The sequence below is a fragment of the Dipodomys spectabilis genome, unplaced genomic scaffold (assembly GCF_019054845.1).
Source record: "Dipodomys spectabilis isolate Male_0828 unplaced genomic scaffold, ASM1905484v1 ptg000003l, whole genome shotgun sequence".
NCBI classification, from domain to species: domain Eukaryota; kingdom Metazoa; phylum Chordata; class Mammalia; order Rodentia; family Heteromyidae; genus Dipodomys; species Dipodomys spectabilis.
The window spans coordinates 14,259,372-14,283,110 of NW_024870680.1; the positions used below are offsets into that span (position 1 = coordinate 14,259,372).

At 49.5% G+C, this 23,739-nt stretch overlaps 1 protein-coding gene across 2 annotated transcripts in view; it reads left to right on the top strand.

The window, feature by feature from the left end:
- The window catches only part of Chrdl2 (chordin like 2), a 31,360-nt gene extending 8,265 nt beyond the window's left edge, over nucleotides 1-23,095 (top strand). Inside the window, exons 2-12 of one of the 2 annotated variants that reach the window (XM_042688007.1) lie at nucleotides 979-1,091; nucleotides 7,205-7,298; nucleotides 9,972-10,114; nucleotides 12,439-12,532; nucleotides 13,714-13,769; nucleotides 16,096-16,261; nucleotides 17,385-17,579; nucleotides 17,897-18,070; nucleotides 18,756-18,810; nucleotides 22,204-22,296; nucleotides 22,960-23,095. In XM_042688007.1, coding sequence (XP_042543941.1) covers nucleotides 979-1,091; nucleotides 7,205-7,298; nucleotides 9,972-10,114; nucleotides 12,439-12,532; nucleotides 13,714-13,769; nucleotides 16,096-16,261; nucleotides 17,385-17,579; nucleotides 17,897-18,070; nucleotides 18,756-18,810; nucleotides 22,204-22,296; nucleotides 22,960-23,050 — 1,274 coding nt within the window. In that variant the 3' untranslated portion in view covers nucleotides 23,051-23,095. The remainder of the gene's footprint in view (nucleotides 1-978; nucleotides 1,092-7,204; nucleotides 7,299-9,971; nucleotides 10,115-12,438; nucleotides 12,533-13,713; nucleotides 13,770-16,095; nucleotides 16,262-17,384; nucleotides 17,580-17,896; nucleotides 18,071-18,755; nucleotides 18,811-22,203; nucleotides 22,297-22,959) is intronic. The other variant, XM_042688015.1, reaches the window with a different exon arrangement.
- The last annotated feature ends 644 nt before the right edge of the window (nucleotides 23,096-23,739 follow it).

Here is a 23,739-nt window from a genome sequence, read left to right on the forward strand (position 1 = left end):
ATGGAGATCACAAGCTAGGGGCCAGTGGCACAGACCTGTAATTCCAGCTTCCCAAAAGGCCCAGGTGAGAGAATCAGAAATTTGCAACAGCCGAGGCAAAAGCACTGGTGAGACCCTGGATTAAAATAAAACAAAACCGAAAGGAGCCAGGTACCAGTGACTCATGCCTATAATCCGAGCTACTCAGGAGGCTGAGATCTGAGGATTGTGATTTGAAGCCATCTCAGGCAGAAAAGTCTGTGAGACTTATTTTCAATTAACCTCCCCCCGCCCCATCCCCCCCATAAAAAAGCCAGAAGTGGAACTTTGGCTCAAATGGTAGAGAACCAGCTGTGAGTAAAAAAGCTAAGGAACAGCATCCAAGCTCTTCATTCAAGCCCCAGTATTGAAGGGAATTTTTTTTAAATAAAAACTGAAAGGGTTCAAGATGTAGCCTTGAGCAGGGTTCCATCTCAAATACTGAAAATACAAAAATAGAAAAAAATAGGTAGGTCACAAGATCCAAAGATGGGGGGGAAGGAGAAAGAAAGAGAGAGAGGGAGAGAGAAAATATGAGTTGGGGAGGAAAAGGAAATGGGATGAAGGAAAAGGAAACAAGCACTTATCAGGGCTGTCAGCTCTGCTTGGTGGTTGACTTGCTGCCTGGCCTTAGGCATGTGATTTCTTCTCCTGTGCCTCCTATTATCCTTCTAGTTGTACTAACAGTTAGAGCCCCAAGTTGAACCTGGAAGGCCTTTTCACTGCTCCATCTCTAACTTCCCTGGAGGAGAAATGTCTAGGCTTAGAGAGCAGCAGCTACATCTGCCACATCTGGGTGTGGTCAAGCTGAGATTCAGACACAGGCTCCCTGACGTAGAACACATGTTCAGTGGGTTGTCTTTTGCCTCAAGCGAAGACCACCTGAAGGATGGTCCAGATGACTCCCAGAGAGGTGGGGAGAGGAATCTCCTGGATTAACAGCCCTTGTTGCTTTGCCAGGCCCAGACATGTTCTGCCTTTTCCATGGGAAGAGATACTCCCCTGGTGACAGCTGGCACCCCTACCTGGAGCCCCACGGCCTGATGTACTGCCTACGCTGCACCTGCTCTGAGGTAGGTTCCTCTGGTCCCCAGGCCGCCGGCACTGGAGGTCAGGGGCACCCTAGAACTAGGTCTCTGAACTGGGCTATTAGAGGCAGTTGAGGGCCTTGGGCAAGCCATCTCACTAGGCAGGACTAGATGGCCTCCCTAAGCCTCTGGTGGTGAGTCCCACAGTGGTTCTGTGGTGGGGCTGGTAAAGGCCTGGGTCTCCGTCTCTCATCCCCGCCTCCTCTGCGGCTTGTGCTACTGTCTATCTATCTGCTTCCCTCCCATCAGCCAGACAGAGCCTTTGCAATCTTCCTTCCTGTTCCTCCTTCCTTTCTAGGTACCATTGCCTCAGCTCACCTTCCTGGCACTGCCTTAAGATTCTTTACCTCAATTTGACTAGCTCTAAAATTTGTTCTTGGAGATTTTGTTCAAAAAGGAAGAAAATAACATTAACCCTTCATAAGTTTCTCTGTCCCATTCTCCTGGTCGCTGTGGAAAGCTGTCTGTATCTGTCACCCCTGGCCCTAAGAACAGATCACATCCATGACCAGAGTGATGTCCTGGCAAAGGCTAGCCAGGAGGGCAGAGGCTGAGTCTTCGTTTTCACATTGTCCGTTTCCACTTCACCCCAACTGTTAGCTTTCCATCATGCTAACAAATCGCCTGAGGCAGAAGGATCATAAAGAGAAAAGTTTGACTTTGGTTCACAGCAGCTTCAAAGGTTCCAGTACACGATTGATTGGCCCGATGTCTTTAGACCTGTGGCAAGTCAGGGCAACATGATATGTCTGGCAGAGCAAAACTGCTCACCTTGTGGCCAGGGAGCGAGGAAAGGAGTTAGGGACAGAGAGGGAGAGAGAAGGAGAGAAAGAATGTAGAGCAAGAAGGAGGGAGGGATCAGGAGGGGCAGTGAAGGGGGAGAGGAGAAGAGATCAAGATAAAAAGGAAGGAGGGAAGAGAGAGAGAAAGAAAAAAGAAAGAAAGAGAAAGAAGGAAAGAAAGAAAGAATTCAGAGTCCCATAAAGCCATTCAAGTGTACATTTTCTAAAGGTGTACAACACCTCCCTAGGGACTAAGCCTTTACCACATAGGCCTTTAGGAGACATTCAGTATCCAAACTATAGCATCAACCCAGTGCCTCTACAGAGCCTTTCATATCAGCTAGGTGGACTAAGGGAGATCCCATGTGGTCCATAAGTCTCTGTCAAGGTATGAGGATGGAAGGGAAGGAGAGGGGGAAGGGACTTAGGGGAGTTGGAAAACCCTTGGCTTTAGCTCAGCTGGTGGGGACCAGTCAGGGTGTCCCTGCTTATTTTTATCTGGATGTGGTGGTGGGAGAAGCTCCCAGCAGATGCCCCTGAGCCCCCCTCTCTTTCCCTCACAGACAGCGAAATCTCCTAGTGAAGACAGGCCCCTCTGGGGTTGGGGCAGAGAAGAGCTGCTGGGGATATGGAAGACAGGGAGGGGGCACAACTTTTCTCCAGGTTTCAACTCTGGGGACTCACTTTTCTCTAGGATTTTTTTCCTCCCTCTGACTCCCAACTGATTTCATGGTAATGGCCTCAGATAGAAGTCTAATGCACACAGTGCTGGTGGCTCACACTGTAATCCTAGCCACTCAGGTGGCTGAGATCTGAGGATGGAAGTTCAAAGCCAGCCAGGCAAGGAAAGTCTGTGAGACTCTTTTTTTTTTTTGTCAGTCATGGGGCCTGAACTCTGGGCCTGGGTGCTGCCCCTCAGCTCTTCAGTTCAAGGCTAGCACTCTACTACACAATGCCACTTCCGGCTTTTTCTGCTTATGTGCTGCTGAGGAATTGAACCCAGGGCCTCATGCATGCAAGGCAAGCACTCTACCACTGAGCCACCTTCCCAGCCCCTATGAGACTCATATCTCCAATTAACCACCAGAAAACCAGAAGTGGCACTGTGGCTCAAGTGGTAGAGTGCTAGCCTTGAGCTGAAGAGCTGAGGGACAGGGCACAGGCTCTGAGTTCAAGCTCTAGTACTGGCGCGGACACACACACACACACACATACACACAGATACCAATGGGACACAACTTGGCCTCTCTTTGATTTTCCTTAGTCTGTCTGAGGCCAACCAGCTTTCTCAAAAAGAACTTTTATGAATATAGCCAGAGAACAGAAAGGAAACCATAACAGAAAATTCCAGACGTATCATGTAGTCCAATTGACAAAGTCCAAGCTTTGTGATCCATTGGCACCAACTCACTTCTCTTTCCTCAGAGTCCACTCTGTTTCCTCAACCTGTAGAACTGTTGCCCATATTTCCAAAGTCCACCCTGCTCCCTGTCCTTCTACCACGTTTCTCATTCATTTCTTCATTTAGCCACCTCCATGTCTTACCTGGGTGGTTACACAAACCTACTAATGGGTTCCACCTGAGACTCCATTGCCCACCAAGAAGGTAGAATGATCTTTTCTGAACATACTAGTGATAATGTCAATATAAATGTTACCTCCTCAGGAGGGCTTCACATATAGCTGTATCTAAAACAGTAGCTGATCCCGGACCAGGCATATTGGTACACACCCATAATCTCAGGAGACAGAGGTAGGAGAATCATTATCTGGGGTCTGCTGGGGCAAAAGCATGAGATGCTATTTGAAAAAGACTAAAAGCAAAAAGATAGAGACAAGGTTGAAGTGATAGGACACTTGCCTAGCAAGCATAAGTTCGATCCCTAGTGTGCATGAAACAGTCAGCTCTGTTAATCTAATCACATTACCTTGTTTTATTATTGCTATAAATTTAACATCCAATATTGGTTTGTTTCACTTTGTCCATTCCCATGATATGTGTGTGTGCACGTACGCACACACACACACACACACATGCACACATGCACATATACACATGCATGCCAGTCCTGGAACTTGAACTTGGGCCTAGGTGCTGTTCCCTGAGCATTTTTTGCCCAAGGTTAGTGCTCTACCACTCGAACCACAGATCTACTTCTGGCTTTTTTGGTGGCTAATTGGAGATAAGAGTCTCATGGACTTTCCTGCCTGGGCTGGCTTTGAATCATGATCCCCCAGATCTCAGCCTCCTGAATAGCTAGGATTACAGGGGTAAGCCACTGACTCCTGGCTTGATTACTTTACTTTTTTATAGTCTTTCTCTAACCTCTAGTTTCATAGAGGTTAGAGAGCATAGAAAGCTTGCCATACTCACTCCTGTGTTCCTAGTGCTTAGAAGAGGGCCTGGCACCCAGTAGATTCAAGGCACATATTGAATGAGGGAAAGAGCGAATGCTCTGTCCACCAGAGACTGCTCGGCATCCAGAACAGTGCACAGATCCTGGCCACAGTGTTTACCTATGATTATAGGCAGTTAACACCTGGACATAATACTGATCATGCCAATGTAAATGTTACCTCCTTAGGAGTCCTTTTCTTACAACTCTTTCTAAAACAGTTAAGGCCAGGCCAGGCATGTGATTGCACACCTATAATCCTAGCTACTCAGAGGCAGAGGTGAAATCGGTGTGAGTTAACCTTATAGTTTTTTCCTTTCAAAAGTGGGAATGGGCTAGGCACTGATGGCTCATGCCTGTAATTCTTGCTACTCAGGCTGTGATCTGAAGATCACAGTTTAAAGCCAACCTGGACAGGAAAATCAATGAGACTTTTATCTCCAGGTAATCACCTGGAAGTAGAGCTGTAGCTCCAGTGGTAGAGTCCTACCCTTGAGCAAAAGAGTTCTAGGACAGTGCCCAGGCCCTGAATTCAAGCCCCATGACTGACAAAAAAAATTAGTATGAATTGGGGGAGGTGTTAGAGGCATGGCTCAGATGGTTGAGAGCCAACTAGTAAGCAAAAACAAACATCAGATACTGAAACCAAGTCCTGGTCTCAGTCAAAAAAAGTATGAATGGGCTGGGCATTGGTAGCTCACACCTGAATCTGAGCTACCTAGGAGGCTGAGTACCAGAGGATAGAAATCCCAGGCAAAATGGGCACCTGGGGTTCATTCCTGTAATCCTAGCTACTCAGAAAGCTTGGGATCTGAGTTGAGCAGTTTGAAAACAACTGAACAGGAAAGTCTACGAGACTCTTATCTCCAGTTAACCACCAAACAGCTGGAAGTGGCGCTGTGGCTCAAGTGATAGAATGCTAGCCTTGAGCACAAAAAGCTAAGGGATGGTGCCCAGGCCCTGACTTCAAGTCCCAGGACACTCTCTCTCTCTCTCTCTCTCTCTCTCTCTCTCTCACACACACACACACACATGCATGCATGCATGCATGCACACATGAAGTGAATGGCTGTTCCTTCCTCTTGTACTCTTGTTAAAATGAACCCCTCTGTGCACATATACTATGAAGCTCCTGCCTCTTGGCTTCTCCACAAGGGATGTTATGCCTTTCCTGAGAGGTTCTCTTGAGCCACAATGGGCCCTACCAGGTGCCTTGCCTGTACCCTTCTACCCCTAGCCTGTCTCCGCCTAATTCCTGCTGACCACCCCTAACCCATGGCTCCTACATGGCCAGAGTAAAAGGGAAAATTCTAACGTTTCAGGTTACACGCTTCTTCCCATTCCAATTTGGTTTCTCATCCGAGGACCTCAGTTTACCATCTCAACATTGAGCAGCCGTGTGTGCCAGGCCTTTAGAAGGCTTCATTGGAACACAAACAATTCTGTAGACTTGGCCATACCTCTTGGCATTCACTAGGCCTTGCAATTACCTCTGGCCATCTTGGGCAGCAGTGACCCCAGGGGGCTCAGGCAGTCTAGGCCTTGTGCCTCTATAGAAAGGCTCTCTAGAACTTATGCTGTGGGAAGGGCAGGAGGAAGGAGCCTGGGGATAAGAGGTAGAAGTCAACTTTGCCACCTGCAGAGTCTTGAACAAAGCTGGTTTAGTTCATGTAACAGAGCCTCTCTGCCTCCTATTCTGGCTCTCATTGCTCACTTTCTCATTCATTCACTTATTCATTCATTCATTCTTTGGATTTTCTTGGAGCCAGGCCATAGGCTGACAATTCCTTTGGAGCTCATGATTGAATGGCAAGGCAGGTGTGAATGGCTGGTCACCTGGTAATTCATTGAGCCTGTGACTGGGAAGAACAAGGCATAGGCATGCTGAAGAAGGTCTAGAAGCTGCCTGGCCAAGCTGGGAACACTTTGAAAATGGGCAGTGGCCCCTCATACTATTCTGCTCATTTGTCTTTGGGGATCTTTCTCCACCCAGTTTTCTCCTACTTACTATATTGAAGAAGCAAACTTTGGAGCCCCTTGTTTTCTGGTGCCAATTCTAAAGGCTCTGTCCAGAGTTGGTGATTTAGGGAGACTCAAGTAGTCGCCCTCCTTCTCCTCCTCCTCCTCCTCCTCCTCCTCCTCCTCTTCCTTCTTCCATTTGGTCGGTCATGGGGCTTGAACTCTGGGCCTGGGTGCTGTCACTGAGCTCTTCAGCTCAAGGTGAGCACTCTACCACTTGAACCACAGTACCACTTCTGGTTTTCTGGTAGTTAATTGAAGATAAGAGTCTCACAGACTTTCCTTCCCCAGTTGGCTTTGAACTGCAATCCTCAAATCTTGGCCTCCTGAGTCGCTAGGATTACAGGTGTGAGCCACTGGTGACTGCTGACTCAAGTCTTCTCTGCATCTAGCTTTTAGTCTTGTTCTCATCCTGACCTGCCCTCATATGGTCTATTCCTCCCTTGGGCCGGTACTGGGGTTTGAATTCTGGGTCTCATGCTCTTTGTTTAGCTTTTTCATACAAGGTTGATGCTCCAACACTTGAGCCATTACCTCCAGTTCTGGTTTTGCTGGTTAGCTGGAGATAAAAGTTTCTCAGGTTTGTCCATGTGAGTTGGCTTTGAACCCCAGTCCTCAGATTTCAGCCTTCTGAGTAGCTAGGATTACATGTGTGAGCCATAGGGGATTGGTCAAGTTGTCCTGTAGGATGCAAACCACAAACAGGCCTATCTTCCCACAGGTGGGAGGGGGGTTCAGATGGGATGAGTGGGCCAAGTGAGTAGGGGGAGGGGCTGGGCTCCCAGTTTGCTTTTAATCCCCTTATTGGCTTAGGACTAGGTAGAGTTCTGCAGCTGGGGTGAAGGTTTGGGAAGAAGATCCATGCAGGCAGAACCACAGCTGACTCTTGTGTCCTCTTCAGAATGCCCATGTGAGCTGTTACCGCCTGCACTGCCCACCTGTCCACTGCCCGCATCCTGTGACCGAGCCCCGGCAGTGTTGTCCCCGATGTGTGGGTAAGCTCCTCCTCTTACTCTGACCTCTCCCTTGCTTACTGACCAGCATCTCACTCCTGATGCAAGCCCCTGACCAAGCGAAGCTCCTAGGAGGAGAGGGGAAATCTCTGCCCAGCAGAGGTGTTGAGACACTGAGATTCTCCCAGGATGCATCTTGGATCCCCACACGGGGCTGATATCATAACTAATTTCTGTTTCTTAAGTCTGTGTGCCTGTCAGAAAGAGGAAGAAAAAGTAGAAACTAGTTAATGGAGGTAAGGACTTCACCATAGGAAGTGAAGATGTGTTGTCTTGGGCTAACAGACCCTTGTATTAGTTCATTTGCCGATGCTAGAACACAATATAAAGACAAGAGGGTTCTTTAGCTCAGTTTTAGTGGCTGACAGTCCAAGATCTGGTTGCCTCATCAGTTCAGCTTCTGGTAGGATCCATCTTGATGGAGTCATGGGGAGGGAGCTGGCTGCACGTAGAAAGAGGCGAGTGATGAAGTTGCTTTATTAGCAACTTATTCCTGCTAACTAACTAGAATTCCATGAGAACTACATTGTCCCAAATAGCTAGCCAACTTACTAGGACCTACTTCTTAGGTCATACCAGCACCTAAGACCTCCATACTGGGGACCAGACTTTCAGCACACAGACCTCTGGGGGCATAAACAATATCTAAAGCATAATAGTTCTGTAGAGGAGACTTCATGATTACCACCTTGGGGCCGGGAGTAACCAAAGGGGTTAGTGTATGAACTCAGAGAGTCTTCCCTGGACTGAGGTTTGGAGGCTCTGTGGGGCCTAGTATGAAATGTTTATGAGTCCATGATTCAAGACTCCAGGAGTCTGGGAGCCTGGAATTCTCTGAAGTAGAGGTAAAGGAGGAGAATTGACCTGAGAAGAATCTGACATGACTGAGTAGCCCGTGCCAGAGAGCCAGGAGGAAGGGGAGAGCCTGAGAGGAGAATAAATGTTCAGAAGTATCATGAAGGTGATCAGGGACGTGGAGTGTGGCTTACTCCTGGAATCTTAGGCACACAGGTGAAATTGGGAGGATCCCTGCCTTAGGACACCCTAGGCACAAATAGTAGCGAGACCCCCATCTCAATTAATAGCTGGGTCCAGTAGCTCATGCCTTTTATTCCAGCTATAGTGTAAAGCGTAAATAGGAGGATCAAAGACCAGGCTAGCCCCGGGATTAAAAAAAAAAGTAAGACCCTATTTTTAAAATAATTGTTAGGAGTGGGGAGGGAAAGAGGGAGAAAAATGAGAGAGGGGGTAACAAGTTCAACAAGAAATGTAATCACTGCCTTACTTATGTAACTGTAACCCCTCTGTACATCTCCTTGACAATAAAATTTTTAAAAGAATACATAAACTATTAAAAACCATAAAACACATTAAAAAATAAAAATAATTGTCCTAAATTAGACTGTAATCCTAGCTACTAAGGAGGCTGAGATCTGAGGATTGAAGTTCAAAGCCAGCCTGGGCAGGAAAGTCTGTGAGATTCTTTTCTCTAGTTAACCACCAGAAAACCAGAAGTAGAGCTGTGGCCCAAAGTGGTTGAATGCTATCCTTGAGCAAAAAAAGCTCAGTGACAGTACCCAAGCCCAGAGTTCTAACCCCAGACCACCACCACCACAATGATGATGATGATGATGATGATAATAATAATAATAATAACAACAGTAATTGTCTTGGTCCTCACTACACTGCAGAGTCAGTGCTGTGCCTGACTTCTTCATGGTAGGGGCAGAGTCTTGGACTTCACTTCATTTACAATGCCCAGCATGGGGCCTGGTCTATGGGGAGGAGCCTAGTATAGGAATGAGCAGAGTTGTCTCAGGACCAAGGGATACACACCTCTACCCAGAAGGATGAGGGCTGACAGCACGTAACTCCCAAGGGTGAGGTCCCTGTTCTTCCTCAGCTGTATGGCTTAGCATCTAGAACAGTGCCTGGAACCCTGAGATGCTCCACAATGCTTCTGGGCCTCAAACACTAAGGGGCTCTGGGACTGTGTTGGAGGGAGATACCCAGTGACACATAGGTATCAGCAGGATCTCTTAGATACCTGATATGGAGAATAGCTGGGAAGACAAACCAGGGCCTAAGTAATTTGTTTATTTTGATGATATTGGAGTTTGAACACAGGGAATTACACTTGCCAGGCAATCACTATCCCCTGAGCCACATGCCTCTGTATGTTTGGAAGTTATTATTTTTAAAATAGGTTCTCAGGCTTTTGCCCAGGGCCTATCTTGGTCTGTAATTTCCCACCTCTGCATCCTGCATAGCTGGACTTATAAACGGGTACCACACCTGGCCCAGAAATTAGTTTAAATGCCAAGAAGAGATTTAAAAAATGCAGGATCTTAATGAAGAAAGGAAGGGTTGGCGAAGGCAGTCACACTATTCAACGTACATACGTGAAAATGACACCAAGCAAATTGAGGAGATGGGTGGGGTTGGGAGAGATGGGGGAGAATAATAAAAGGGGTGACATTGATGGAGATGTGTTGTACTCACAAACTCACATGTTGAATTGAAACCCCTTTTGTACAACTTCTTAAAGATACATTTAAAAAAAATCTTCAGAAAAAAATGGCCTCATTCTATTGGGGATCTTTGAGCCACATGAAACCTCATTTTCTTCTTCCCCCTACTCTTGGTCTCCTACAGAACCCCACACACCCTCTGGGCTCCGGGCTCCCCCCAAGTCCTGCCAGCACAATGGGACCATGCACCAACATGGAGAGATCTTCAGTGCCCAGGAGCTGTTCCCCACACGCCTGCCCAACCAGTGTACCCTGTGCCGCTGTACTGTAAGACCTTCTACGTCCCCGTAGCCCAAGCCAGTGCCCACCCCACAAAGAGCACAGCTGTGTGGGCAGGGGTGGGGGAGCTGAGATGAGAATGAGGGAGCTTAGGGGGAAGGGAACGTCTGGGGCCCTGGATGCCCTACTTCTAAGGTAACCTTTCTTGGGCTTCTATACCCTTCCAAGCTGCTGCTGCTGCTCCTGCTGCTTTGATGCTCCTCCTCCATCTCCTTCCTCCTTCTTCCTTCTTCCTCTTCTTCTTCTTCCTCCTTCCCCTCTTCTCCCCCTCCTTTTCCTCTCTTTCTTCTTCCTTCTCCTCTTTTTCCTCTTCCTTCTCCTTTCCTTATGGTGTCAGGCCTTGGGCTTTGCCTGGCCTCTTTACTTGAGCTTTTTTTTTTTTGCTCAAGATTAGCACTCAACTCCTTGAGCCACAGCTCCACTTCCAGCTTTTTTTTTTTTTTTTTTTTTTTGGTGGTTAATTGGAGAGGTGAGTCTCACAGACTTTGCCTAGGCTGGCTTTGACCCATGATCCTCAGATCTCAGCCTCCTGGGTAGCTAAGGTGACAGGGTGACTCACCAGCATCTGGCCTCCCAAGCTGCTTACTAAGCACTGGTCACCTGGTACTGACAGTAGCCCATTTCTGGTTTTCCCAGGGGACACTGCACTCCTTGAGAGGAGAAGCATTTTGTATCTGTACCCTCCACTGCTCCCAGGCCAGAACCTGACACACAGGGGATGCCTGTAGTAACTTCAGAGTGAGTGATCAAGTCACAATCAATCATCAGTCCTGGGCCACAGAGACTGGATTTAATTGGAATCTTCCTTGCCAGTAGTCAGAGCTGGGCCTGGAGACAGACAGCAAGATGAACTCTGCCATGTGGTCAGAGACGGAAGCCACTGAGCGGTGACTGACCTGGAATGTCTTCACCCTTTTCGCCTGTCGGGTTCTAGGTGTGGATGCTTCCAAGCTGGCGAGAGGCTCCTGGCATATTATGTTTACCTTGGGGCTTAACAACCAGTCACTGAATGGTGGGAGAAGCCTCTGTTCTCCAAGCTCCTGACCAGCTGAGCCTTCTCTGGCATGAGTTCCTCTGAGCCCATGAGAAGTAGGATGAGGTGATCACTGACATCCTCTGTAGATGAGGTGTCAGAGGCCCAGGCTGGGGCTCCAGCTCTGTCCTGGTTCCCTGTGTGACCTTGGCAAGTGACCTTCATTGATAACTTCCCATCTATCTGATGAATATGAAAGCATCTGTGTTTCAGTCCACAACTTATCAACAATGGGGACTGAATCCTTAGTGAATTTACCGAGCTATGCTTCTTGCCACAGGCTAAAATATTCTACCACCAGGCCCATAGAAATACATTATGTTTATATATAGATGTATGTGTGTGTGTGTTTGTGTGTGTACACACATGCATACACACACACATATTATCTTAATGGCCCTAGAAGGCTATTTATTACTACTCCTCTTTCAGATGAGCATCTCTGAATTTAGAGCCGTTACATGGCTTTCCTAAGGTCACAGAGCTTATAAATGGCAGAGCCAAAAGCCCATGTTTTTCTCCCAGGAAGGGAGAAGCCTGAGTTAAGAGAGGATTGTGGGAAGAGGCAGACATGGTAGTCTTGGGCTGGTGAAAACATTCTAGTAATTCCTTGAACCCATTCTCCCTGGAGACATGAGTTTCCCTTCTTCCTTTTTATCCCTAGCTATGGGACTGGCCTGCCTTCTGGCATCAGTGGAGGCCACATCTCTGAGTCATGGAAGGAACTCAAGGCCTTGCAGTTATTTTTCACAGCTCTGCCGTCTGCTGATCTTCACAGCCCACACGGACATGCCCCTGGGGAGAAATGCAAGCCCTTATCTCCCAGAAAGCCCTGAGCCCTGCAGTGCTGCCATTCTTGAATAGGCCCTGAAGTTGGAGGTGAAGGGCTTCCAATAAGATCAAGATAAGCCAGACATCACCCACCCCCACCCCCTATCCCCTGTCCATGCTTGGGCCCTGCTCCAGGTCAGCAGAGAAGGATGGTGATTTCCATAGGAAAAGCCAGAAGAGCAGGCTCTGGTCTATTTTGGCCCCATTGTGTCTCTGGGCAGACGGCAGGGCCTCCCTCATCTGTGGGTTGGGATAAAACCCCCTTCCCCCGTCCCTACACAGTCTGCTATGAAAACCTGGGGAAGACTGGTTTTGAAGTGATCTTCAGGGCCTAGGGTAGGAGGGTACTGGGGACCCCTCTGAGATCACCAGGCAGTTTGCTCCCAGCTCTGGAGTCTGGTCGGTGGTCCTCAGGCCTCATTTCCAGCCCTGTTTTGCTGTTTCTCAGGAGGGCCAGATCTACTGCGGCCTCACCACCTGTCCGGAGCCTGGCTGTCCCGCACCCTTCCCCCTGCCCGACTCCTGCTGCCAGGCTTGTACAGGTGAGTACGCCCTCAGCGCAGTTCTTAGGCTTAGCCTGCACCCCTTAGAGAGGCTTCTGTGACCATTATTATTGCTGTCCTAGGAAGCAGGCGGGAAGAGAGGGCACATCTTCCTGGATCCAGGATTGGGCTCATGAGGGCTCAGGACCTGCCCAGCAAGCAGGATTCAAGGAGAGTCTCTGGATAAAAGAAAGGCCAGAACACAGAATTAGGGAAAAGCAGGCTGAACTTGAAAGAGAGAAAGAGGGTGTATGGGGGGGAGGTGGGGAGTTGGTCAGACTGTCTCTCTGTGGGCTGAGGCATCTAAGAAGAGCTTCCTGGAGGAAGAAGCACTCAAACAGGAATTTGGATGTGTTCCCACTTGTTGGCATTTTGGAAGGCCCACTGGACCCAGAGTCAGTTGATTCCAGTTTAGTCCAGGTTCTTGCAGCTAGTGCCACAAATCCCTTGCCTTCTCTGAGCTCAGAGGAACATGGAGGCGCTGCCCTAGTGATGTCAAGGCAGCAACCCAATTCAATGTCCTGGGTCTTTGAAACAGGAACTTTCCATGGGAGCCAGATAGAACAGTGAGGCAGGGGTTCAGGAAAACCCTGCACCAGAGCATTAGGAAACCTCAGGGCTCCATAGTCTGCGAGTTCACTCTCCAGGGGAATGGGGGGGGGTGGGGTGGAGATACAAGAGGCCTAGGCTGTTTACTCCAAGAGACACACACTGGGCCCAGAGATTATGCATAGTGAAAACCAAGGCCTAGTTACTTCAAGTAGAGCTGAGTAGAGTGGTTGCCTGGGGGACTGTAGCTAAGCTGGCTGTAGGAATGGGGTTCTGGCCACTCATGATGGCCACTGAGGGATGCCCAGGGTCCTAGAAGAGGTGACTTAGACAAAGAGACCAAACAAGATGCTCAGTCCAGCCAATTAAGTCAGCTCTAATAATGACCAGCAGCAGGGGACTCTGTTAATCCGTGGAGGCAAGGATGTAATGAGAGGTGGGCCATTTCCCCCCCCTACTCCCCAACCCCCACCCCCACCCCCACCCCCCCCACCCCCCCCCACCCCCCCCCCCCCACCCCTGCTGCTATGGCAGTGCTCAGCATTGGAAGGGGCAGAGACTGGATTACAGGCAGAGGCTTCAGGGCCATCGCCATAGCCCAAGGCTGACCTAGCTTGTTTTTGAATTTTCAGATGGAGCAAGTGAGAAATCTGCTGAAGACCACACCATGTCATCGCTTCCGGGGGTGGTAAGTACCCTGCTATCTAGCCAGGATGGGGACCTGCAGCTATCCCCAGGGCCAAAATCTGCCCAACTCAGGAACAAGCAGGAAGACTGGTTATTGTCCTCATTTATTTTTATTTTTATTTTTTTGTAATGCCAGTCTTGGGGCTTGAACTCAGGGCATGGGTGCTGTCCCTGAGCTTTTATGCTCAAGGCTAGCACTCTACTGCTTGAGCCACAGCACCACTTCAGCTTTTTAGGTGATTAATTGGAGATAAGAATCTCATGGACTTTCCTTCCTGGGCTGACTTCAAACCATGATCCTCAGAGCTAAGGCTTCTGAGTAGCTAGGACTGTGGGCATGAGCCCCCAGTGCCTGGCTTGTCCTCATTTCTGGCTTGCCTCCTGGATCAGCTACGCTACACCCTGCTGGCCACACTTTTATCTAGCCTGCCATTGTGGCTCTCCTCAAGTTGCAAGGCTCAACCCTCAGATTCCCTTTTCAGAATCTCTGACCCTCTTCTAGCCTCCTGGCAAAATGGCCTCTGGCCTGGGCTAGTCTTCCTCAACCAGTTCCTGGAGTACTGATTCCTTTTCTGGGATTGGGCCTCTCTCTTCTCCTCCATATTTTGTCTCCTGTCAATCATGTCTAAAGTTCAGATGATTTAAATGTACAAGCTCTCTGGAGTCTGAGGGGAAAGAGATGGAAGAATGGGCCTGACTTGGTTTCTCTTTTGGTCCTCTGTGTCTTGTCTTCATGTAAAAAACTCCTTCCCTTTTCAGTCTGAGTCCCCTGAGCCTGGAATACTGAATGAAGCCTGGGCTTCCCTTGTCAGAAATCCCCAAGAGTGTGAGCTCATGACCTTTCCCCTCTATTCTAGTCTGGGTTCAGGTAGGGCCTATGCCATGGGGCAGAGTTACTCCATCCTCTTATGCCCCATCCCATCCCTAAAAGACTGTGTGGGTACTGAATCACTAGGCATGGTACTTGGTCTGAGTTGTTGGGTAACTTGAGCAGGTCATCACTTGGGGGTTAAGTTCTTGGAGTTCTTTGTTACTATTCTTCCTTCCTTCCTTCCTTCCTTTCTTCCTTCCTTTCTTGCTCGCTCTCTCTCCCTCCCTCCATTCCTACCTTCCTTTCTTCCTGCCTTCTTTCCTTCCTTCCCCCCTTCCCCCCACCCCTCTCTCTTTTGGTGTTGGTCCTGGGGATTTAACTCTGGGATTGGGTAATGTCCCTAAGCTTTTTTTACTCAAGACTGATACTCTACACTTGAAGCACAGCTCCACTTCCAGGTTTTTTGAACAGTCAATTGGAGATAAGAATCTTATGGACTTTTCTTCCTGGTCTGGCTTCAAACCACAATCTACAGATCTCAGCTTCCTGAATAGCTAAGATTATGGGCATGAGCCGCCTGCACCTAGCTTCTCTTTTGTAATTTTTTAAATTGTTATTATGAAGGTGATGTACAGAAGGTTACAGTTAAATCAGTGAAGTAAAGAGTACATTTCTTTTTCTTTTTCTTTTTTTTTTTTGCCAGTCATGGGGCCTGAGCTCTGGGCCTGGGCGCTGTCCCTCAGCTCTTCAGCTCAAGGCTAGCACTCTACCACTTGAGCCACAGCACCATTTCTGGCTTTTTCTGCTTATGTGGTGCTGAGGAATCGAACCCAGGGCCTCATGCATGCAAGGCAAGCGCTCTACCACTGAGCCACCTTCCCAGCCCTAGACTACATTTCTTTTGGGACAATGTCACCCCTTCCCTTGCTGTCTCCCAGTTTTTCGCTCCCATCCCCACTCACAAATTGTACAGTTCATTTTCAACGTAGTATCTAGTGAATACCACTACTGCATTTGTTCACCTTTTGTCCCTCACAAAGACAGATAAACAAGCAGACAAGACAAAAAGAACACAAAAACGACAAAGGGAAAAAACCTCTTGTTTGCATTTCTTGGGGTTCGTTTGGTTTTTCAGAGACACATACATTGGCTTCTGAATCTTTCGAAACATCAAGATCTTCACATTCCTGACCAGTTGTGTGTCTCAGATCAATATCTCAGCACTCCCACATCTCAACACCTCAGCCCAGCCCCAGAGCCCTGGCTCTGGCAAAACCTGAGGGCTTGCTGGTGGCTGAGTTTTCAAACCACGGTTCTTTGTGAGTTTGCAAATATGTATTGCCTGAAAATACCTTAGACTCCATCCAGATCATTCTATCCCGAGCTTATGCCCTCTCCTCGCAGGAGTCTGCTGGGGTCCACACTCAGGCTTCTTGTTGTGGCTTTGCTTCTGGCTCCACCACCAGCGATGGCCTGTCACACTGTCAGTGATCCACACTTTTCCTGCCATTTGCAGAGACATTCCCAGCATCCATGTTCTGGCGATGGTGGGAGGAGAGGCCTGGGCACGCCGGCCCCTACTGGCTTCAGCTCCCCTCTGAGCTTCATCCCTCGTCACTTCCGACCAAAGGCAGCAGGCAGCACGACTGTCAAGATTGTCCTGAAGGAGAAACATAAGAAAGGTGGGATCTGGGCCCTCGTCAACCTTTTGATGGGAAAGAAGGACCCCAAGTGCTCCTACCACCTGCACCCTCTACTCTGGGTCCCCAATCTCAACTTGACCATGAGTTTGTGAACTCATAGACTATCAAAACTGAGAGTGTGTTTGAGTGGTCATGAGGTCTAGCACCTACTTGACAGCTGAGGACACTGAGGTGCAGAGCATTGAGTCAGACACAGAACCAGTCCTGGGACAGTACAACAAGATTAGTTTTTGTTGTTTTGTATAAGACAGGGGCTTTCTGTGTAGCTCAGGCTGGCCTTAAACTCATGATCCTCCTGCTTTAGCTTCCAAGCTAACAATATATTTTGTTATATCTTTATAACAGAATAGAATAGATAGAACAGTAGGACTCACAGGCGTGGTGGTACATGCCTGTAATCCCATCACTCGGGAAGCAGAGGTAGGAATATTTTGAGTTTCAGGCCTGTCTGGGCTTCATATTGAGACTGTATCTCAAAACAAGCAAGCAAACAAACAAGAAGAGAGAGATGAAGTTTAGCCTCTGTCCTTAATGGGCTGACAGATTAGTTGAGGGGGACAGACACGTGAGCCAGTTTAATTTCATTTAATATGAGGTGGCACTGAGGGAAATTTTGGCAAAGGCAAGAGGGAGCAGAACTTGACTACCAGCGGGCAATGGGCTAGCATGGGGGGAATGGTAGTGTCAGAAAGGGGAAGAGACACCCCCTGCAGGGCTCTCTGACTGGTGAAGAGAGAAAAGCCAGAACAGACACTGAGCTAAAGAAGGGGAAAAGGACCTGCCAGAACTCCCACGACCAGGTGGTGATAGAAGGTGATCTCAGTTCTGCTGTCAGTCAGAACTCCCCTTTTGAGGCCAGGAGAGCAAGTCTCCATCAGGCATCTCTGAGATGGATTCTGAGATGGGGGTGTCAGGGACAAGGGTCAGGTATTCTGTCACAGTCTGCACTTTTCAGGCAAAGTGGCTGGGCTAGATTGTGTGTGTGGAGAAGGATCGCGGGGAGGCTTTCCCTGAGGCGCCTACCACACGCATTGCTAGGTCAGGGTCTCTGGCCAGTTCCTGAGGCCCTGAGTCTCCTCCCTTCCTGCCCTCCTTCCTTCAGCCTGTGTGCATGGGGGGAAGACATACTCTCACGGTGAGGTGTGGCACCCGGTCTTCCGCTCCTTCGGCCCCCTGCCCTGCATCCTGTGCACTTGTCAGGATGGTCACCAGGACTGCCAGCGTGTGACCTGTCCCACCGAGTACCCCTGCAACAACCCCAAGAAAGTAGCGGGGAAATGTTGCAAGATTTGCCCAGGTAAAAGGAAGTGGGGAGGGGGATGATTGGGAAGGCAGAGAGGGCACAGGCCAGTGTGAGCTCTACCTCTGGCTCCAGACCTAGAGTGTGTGCACCTAGAGCTACACGCCACAGCATTTGCAGATGCAGTTAGCAGCACAGAAATGGACACGTCAGGCCTGAGTGAACCCATTTAATGTTACCGTAAAGACTTAGAAGTGATGGACATAGAATCAAATAATGCTCTGGGCTCTGTTGTAAAATTGTAGACTACCAGAATTGTCGGGAGGAATAGTCAATGTGGATTTAATACTTCATCAGCTTCGTGTCTCCCTCAGAGAATAAGGTTGACCCTGGCCACAGGGAGATCAGTTCCACCAAGTGTCCCAAGATGCCTGAACAAGTCCTCATCCACATGTCAGACTCCCCAAGCCCAGACAACCTGCACCGCTTCGCCCTTGAGCATGAGGCTTCTGATCAGGTGGAGATCTACCTCTGGAAGCTGGTAAAAGGTGAGTGGCCTGATGGAAACTTGGTGGTCCTCTGGCCTGTCCCCTTTCCTGTCCTCAGACCCATCAGATGCCCTGGCTGCCCTTTGGGTACAAGAGTCCCAGATTCCAAGATGTAGGGAGATTGTGATTGTGACCATTGTGGTAAACTCACTCGCTCTGAGATGCCAAGGCCTCCAAGTGCTCCCTCTCCTGGAGGGATGGGGTTACTGCATCCTGCAAGGAGCCAACTCATGCAATCCATAGATGTCTAATGGTAGGATTACAGGCAGAAGGCCCTCATAGCATTAGGCCTTGAGACTAATTTCACTCAGCCTTTTCCGTTACCCTGTGGTAAGTTGACATCAGAATGTATTTCTCATTCTGTGAGAACTCATGCATTTACCAAGGCTGCTCCTACCACCAAGTTGGGGGTCAAGAGAAGTTTTCATCAATGATGGGATTGTTGAGAGTTGCACCTCTTCCTATAAAACGTGAATTCCTGGATAGAGTGGAACATTAAGCCCTCATCCAAACGATCAAAAGTTCTAAGTGTGGCTCCACTGGTGGGTTTGGCTGGGGGTGGAGGTGGAAGAGGACGAGGGAAATAACAGCCAATGTGTGCAGCACTTTCTGAGTGTACACATTCACTGTCTCCTTTGATCCTCAACGATTCTGAGAGTTAGGTATTATTATCCCCATTTTACAGATGAGGAAACTGAGGCTCAGAGAGGTGAAGTACCTGGCCCAAGGCCACACAGCCAGTAAGTGAAGGACGGGTGCTAGAGCCCATGTCTTGTGGCGTCAGATGCGGCTCTCTCCCTGCTCTACTCTGCCCCCCTGTCGTAGGAGGAATGGAAGAAGAAAGTGGAGCTGTTCAGCCTGGAGAAGAGAAGACTCAGGGGGCCAGGACTGCTGGCTTCATGGTTCTGAGGGGCTGCCCAGGCAAAGGGAGCAGCTGTGTTCTGAGTGACCACAAGGTCAAGTCATAGAGCAGGAGCTTTGGAATCAGGCAGACCCTGGGTCTGAACCCCAACTCTGCCACCTCGAATCCTGGCTCTGTTCTTTCTTAGTTGTGTGATCTTGGGCAATCACTTGACCTCTCTGGGCCTCAGTTTCTCTTCTGTTCATTGGGAAAAAGGGATTTTGGGTGCTTACATAAAATGTCGTAGGGATGGCCCCTAACCTAACCCTAACTCTAACCCTACCCCCAACTCTCTTCCATCCTACAGTAGCTACTATAAATGACATTATCTTCTTCTTACTAGGTAGGTTGGTTTAAAAATGGGAGAGGCAGATTTCTACCCAAGGAGGAAGACTTTGATTATACCCAGCCTTGCACAGGGGAAGGGAGGGAAAACAAGGCTACTCGTGGCAAATGTGCAAGCCAGGGCTGCACGGGGATTATTAGAGCCAGGAGTTAGTCAGCAGCTCTTACCATTGCTTAAGTCTTAAGATTCTGCAGCCCCTGGCTATACATTAACTCCAGCTTCCTGCAATCCCTGGTGCTGGGAAGGTAGAAAGAGAAATGCCCAGATTCTGTGTTCAGGAATACAGGCTTAAAGGCTGGTGCAATAGGAGCTTCAAGTGAGCCGAGGCTACGCAGGGAAGGCTTCATGCAGGATAGAGCTCCTGAGGGAGACAGAGGGAAGTCAGAGGGATTCAGAGACATGAGGCGATGACACTTTGTAGACAGGATGGCAGGGAAGCCTCAGATTCATGCTCAAGAGCCTACGCTTACCTGCCTTGGGCTCTGGGGATAGATCTGGAGCAGGCCCCATGTGTAATGGGACTGTATTTAATTCTCATGAGAAACCCACCGGGTCTGTGCTAATGCCCCCACTGTAGGCCTAAGAGCCGAGTATGGGAAGTCAGGTGACTCGCTGACAGTCACAGAACAGTAACACAGATTCAAAGGCAGGTCTGGCTGTTCCCAGTGCCACCTGCTGGCACCTGCTTTGAGGGAGGGACCTGAAGAAGACCAGGAAGTGCCAGGATGGCACAGGAGGGGGGGTTGGAGAGGCTGCCAGGAAGAACAAATTGCTAGCGCATTGCCAATCGCAACCTCACTAGGCCAAGCAGGTAAAAGAAAATGGGGTTGGGGCAGAAGAGGAGGGGCAGCTTGTCATCTTCGCATGCCAGGCCTACTGTGTTGTGTCAGATGGCCCCCACCCTGTCTGCAGAGCCCCTGGACTACCCTTCATTCTGGCCTTCTCACCCAGCATCCATTGTCAGACACCACTCACTGCTTCCTTCCTCCATGTGGGCAGTGGGTACTGGAGCTGTGTGAGGAGAGATGGGACCAGTGTAGCCAGCAGAACCACAGCAGAGTGGTTCAAGGTTAAGGGCCCGAGATTCTGGAAAGGTATCAAGAAGGGGGCAGGCAGTCCTCAATTCTTAGGCCCTGCCAGGGCTTCAGCTCTCTGCTCTTCAGTCTCTGCTCCTGTCTGCACTGCTTCACGCTCAGCCAGAGAGGTGCCAAACCTGTTCTGTTCCTTGGAACTCACCCTGAGTGCCAGCACTACCCTGGGGAACCCACAGGGCCCAGCTGCCGTCAGACTTGGCACAGCCCTCAAAGGGCAAGTGGTACCATTATGATCCTCACACTAGCTTTTCACTCCCAGCCAAAGAGCCCAGCCCTTTTATGACGCCTTCCATCATGACCACAGTGTAGGGACCCCCACCCATCCCTGTCACCTCCTCTCCCATTTTCCTGTGTCACGGGGAATGTGCAGAAGGGCCTGTTCCTACCTCATCTCACACTAACACCAGGCCTGTGGAGCTACCTGCTAGCCTGTGGCACTCAGGCTGAGGCCTGAAGGACCAAGCTGGTATTTGGGATCTGTGCTTTCTGTTTCCCTTGATGGGGTCCCGCTCTGACTCCATATGCAGGTCTGCTTCTGGGCTTTCTTGAAGGCTGTGCTGGCCTGGCTGAGGCCTCACTGGCTACATCTGTTGTTTCTGGACAGAGGCCTTGGTGGGTAACAGCTGGTGCAGCCTCCCAGCTCATGAGCTCAGGGCCTCAGTGCCTGCCATGCATGGCACCAGGGGCTGGCTGCCCTTGAGATGCAAACATCAGGGGATCCAGCAAATACCTCATTCTTTCTCAGGGCAGACTGGGTACAAATGTATCTGTCAATACGTCTATCCACACATTCATCCATCTATCTACTCACCCACTCATCCATCCATCGACCCTCCATGGCACCTGCGGCAGAAGCAACATCAGAAAAGAGGCTAAAGGAGATGGGTTTTATAGTGGAGGTGTCAGGAAGTCAGGGAAAGGGAATGGCAGGGTCCATGTTTCCACCATCCATTCATGATCCATCTGCCTATGTATCCATCTGTTCATTCGCTATCTGTCTGTCCACCCATTCACCCATTCTCCACTCAACCATCCTTCCAGGGCTTCATTTACTCTACATGACTAACTTGAGCCAAACTCAGGACCCAAGAGGAGAGAGGAGTGCAGGCATAGACATAACAAGAGCATCTAGGAATGATATAATGATAAGCAGAATCCAAGTGCCACTGGTATGCCAAGGAGAAAAATAACTGCCTTCCTTGAGGGTGGATCAGGGAGGGACTTCCTAGCTAAGACCGGCTGGATGGGTATCGGCAGATGGTTGTCCACATGGCCCAGTAGCAGTAGGTAGCAATAGTAGAGGGTCTTCCAGTAGAAGGGTTGGTGTTTGTATGGCCTTGGTCCCCTCCAGGGGTCTTTAAGTCAAGTTAGAGTAGACTGCAGGCAAGGCACTATAATCTCCAAGTTCTTTGTGGTCCAAATAAGTACAGCTGTAGACTCTTACTATATATGCCATTCCCAAAGAAAAGATGGACTAGCCCATTTGGGCCAGCCACCAATCTCTCCTGCCCTCCCTGCCAGCATGGTGGACAGGGGACACTGTGAGAGCAGATGGCACTGATGACAGAAACAGCGTCAGCAAAGAGGCAAAGGACATGGGCTTCAACGGTGACTGGATGTCAGGGAAGGTGAATGACAGAATCCAGCAGGGCATGGTGTCTGCACAGGACAGGAGCAGGGAAGAGAAGGTGGCTGGGTCAGTTCTGAACCTGACATGTTGTCCACAGGCCACAGAGTGTTACCTTCTGTGCTCACATGGATCTCTCTTCCCCCCCCACCCCCTACCCCCCAGGAATCTTCCACTTGATTCAGATCAAGAAAGTCAGGAAGCAAGACTTCCAGAAAGAAGCACAAAGCTTCCGGCTACTTACTGGCACCCAGGAAGGTGGGACGTTGGGGCTGAGCATGGGGCCTGGGAGGAGGCTGGGCCTCTGGGGACTTCCAAGACTGCTGGTGCCAGGGGGAGGAGCTGGGGGGTGTCACTACAGACGTCAGTTCCCAGCACAGGAATCCAGTGGGCAGGGAGGGGGGGGCAGTTGGAGTGCTGAGATTTCTCAACCTGGCAGCAGGAGAGAAAACGGGAAGCCAAGCTGCTGGCTTTGGCCTTGGGATTGGCTGGGGGGGGGGGGGCGGGGAAATAGGGCTGCAGAGGTGGGTCTGAGCCCCAAGTTTTCATATTGCCCACTTCATTTCCACTACAGCCCTCCTAATCACTTTCCTCAATGTCCTTAGTTTGCTGTGCATTACTCAAAGACTTCAGGTAGGGGAGGGTAGGTTCCAGAGGAGAATCATTACCCACAGTGGTCAGGAAAGCAGCAGCTCAGCCCTAAGACAAGTTGTCTGAAGGCTGACTTGGACACAATACCATGGGCTACTCACCCCCACCCCTCCCTGTGGGCTCCAACCTCTGGCTCACACAATCCCTTCTGCCCTGAGCTTTTTCTGCTCATAGCCACTGCTGTACACTCACCACACACACACACACACACACACACACACACACACACACACACACACACATCCTTTCCTTCTTCCTCCCTCCATGCAGGACACTGGACTGTCTTCCGAGCCCAGACTCCGGAGCTGAAGGTCACAGCCAGCCCAGACAAAGTGACCAAGACCTTGTAACAAAGACCTAAACAGTTGCAGATATGAATTTTATTGTTTTTGTTATTATATATTAATAAAGAAGTTGCATTACCCCCAACTTGGCCTGTTGCATTGACATTCATGCTCCTCTGTGCTCCTGCAGAGAGTCTGCAAGGAGGCCCAGCCTCTCACATTTTACGGAAGTGGAGGCAAGTACAGAAGTTGGCAACAGCAGGCTCCAATCCAATGGTAGGTTGTCACTGGAGCCAGGAGTAGTTCCTACAGCCGCCCCATCCAGACCCTTGTCTTCTGCCCTGCCATTTCTTCTGTCCCCAAGCCCTTAACCATAGCAACTTCCTGATTTTATGGGTGGTCTCCTTCCCTGAGCTTAAGGAGGATTGAGCCAGGTACCTGTGGCTCATGCCTATAATCCTAGCTACTCAGGAGGCTGAGATCTGAGGATCAAGGTTTGAAGCCAGCCTGGGCAGGAAAGTTCTTGAGACTCCTATCTTCAACTAACCACTAAAAACCAGATGTAGAGCTGTGGCTCAAGCGGTAGAACGCTAACTTTGCACAAAAGAAGCTCAGGGACAGAGTTCAATCCCTAGGACTAGCACAGAAAAGGAGAAGGAGAAGAAAGAACAGGATCAACTTTAGTAAGGAGATTTGCAACCAGAAGTCAGGGGGCCTTACAATCATCAGCTATGAAGACAGTGTGTGGAGGACAAGAGACAAGAGA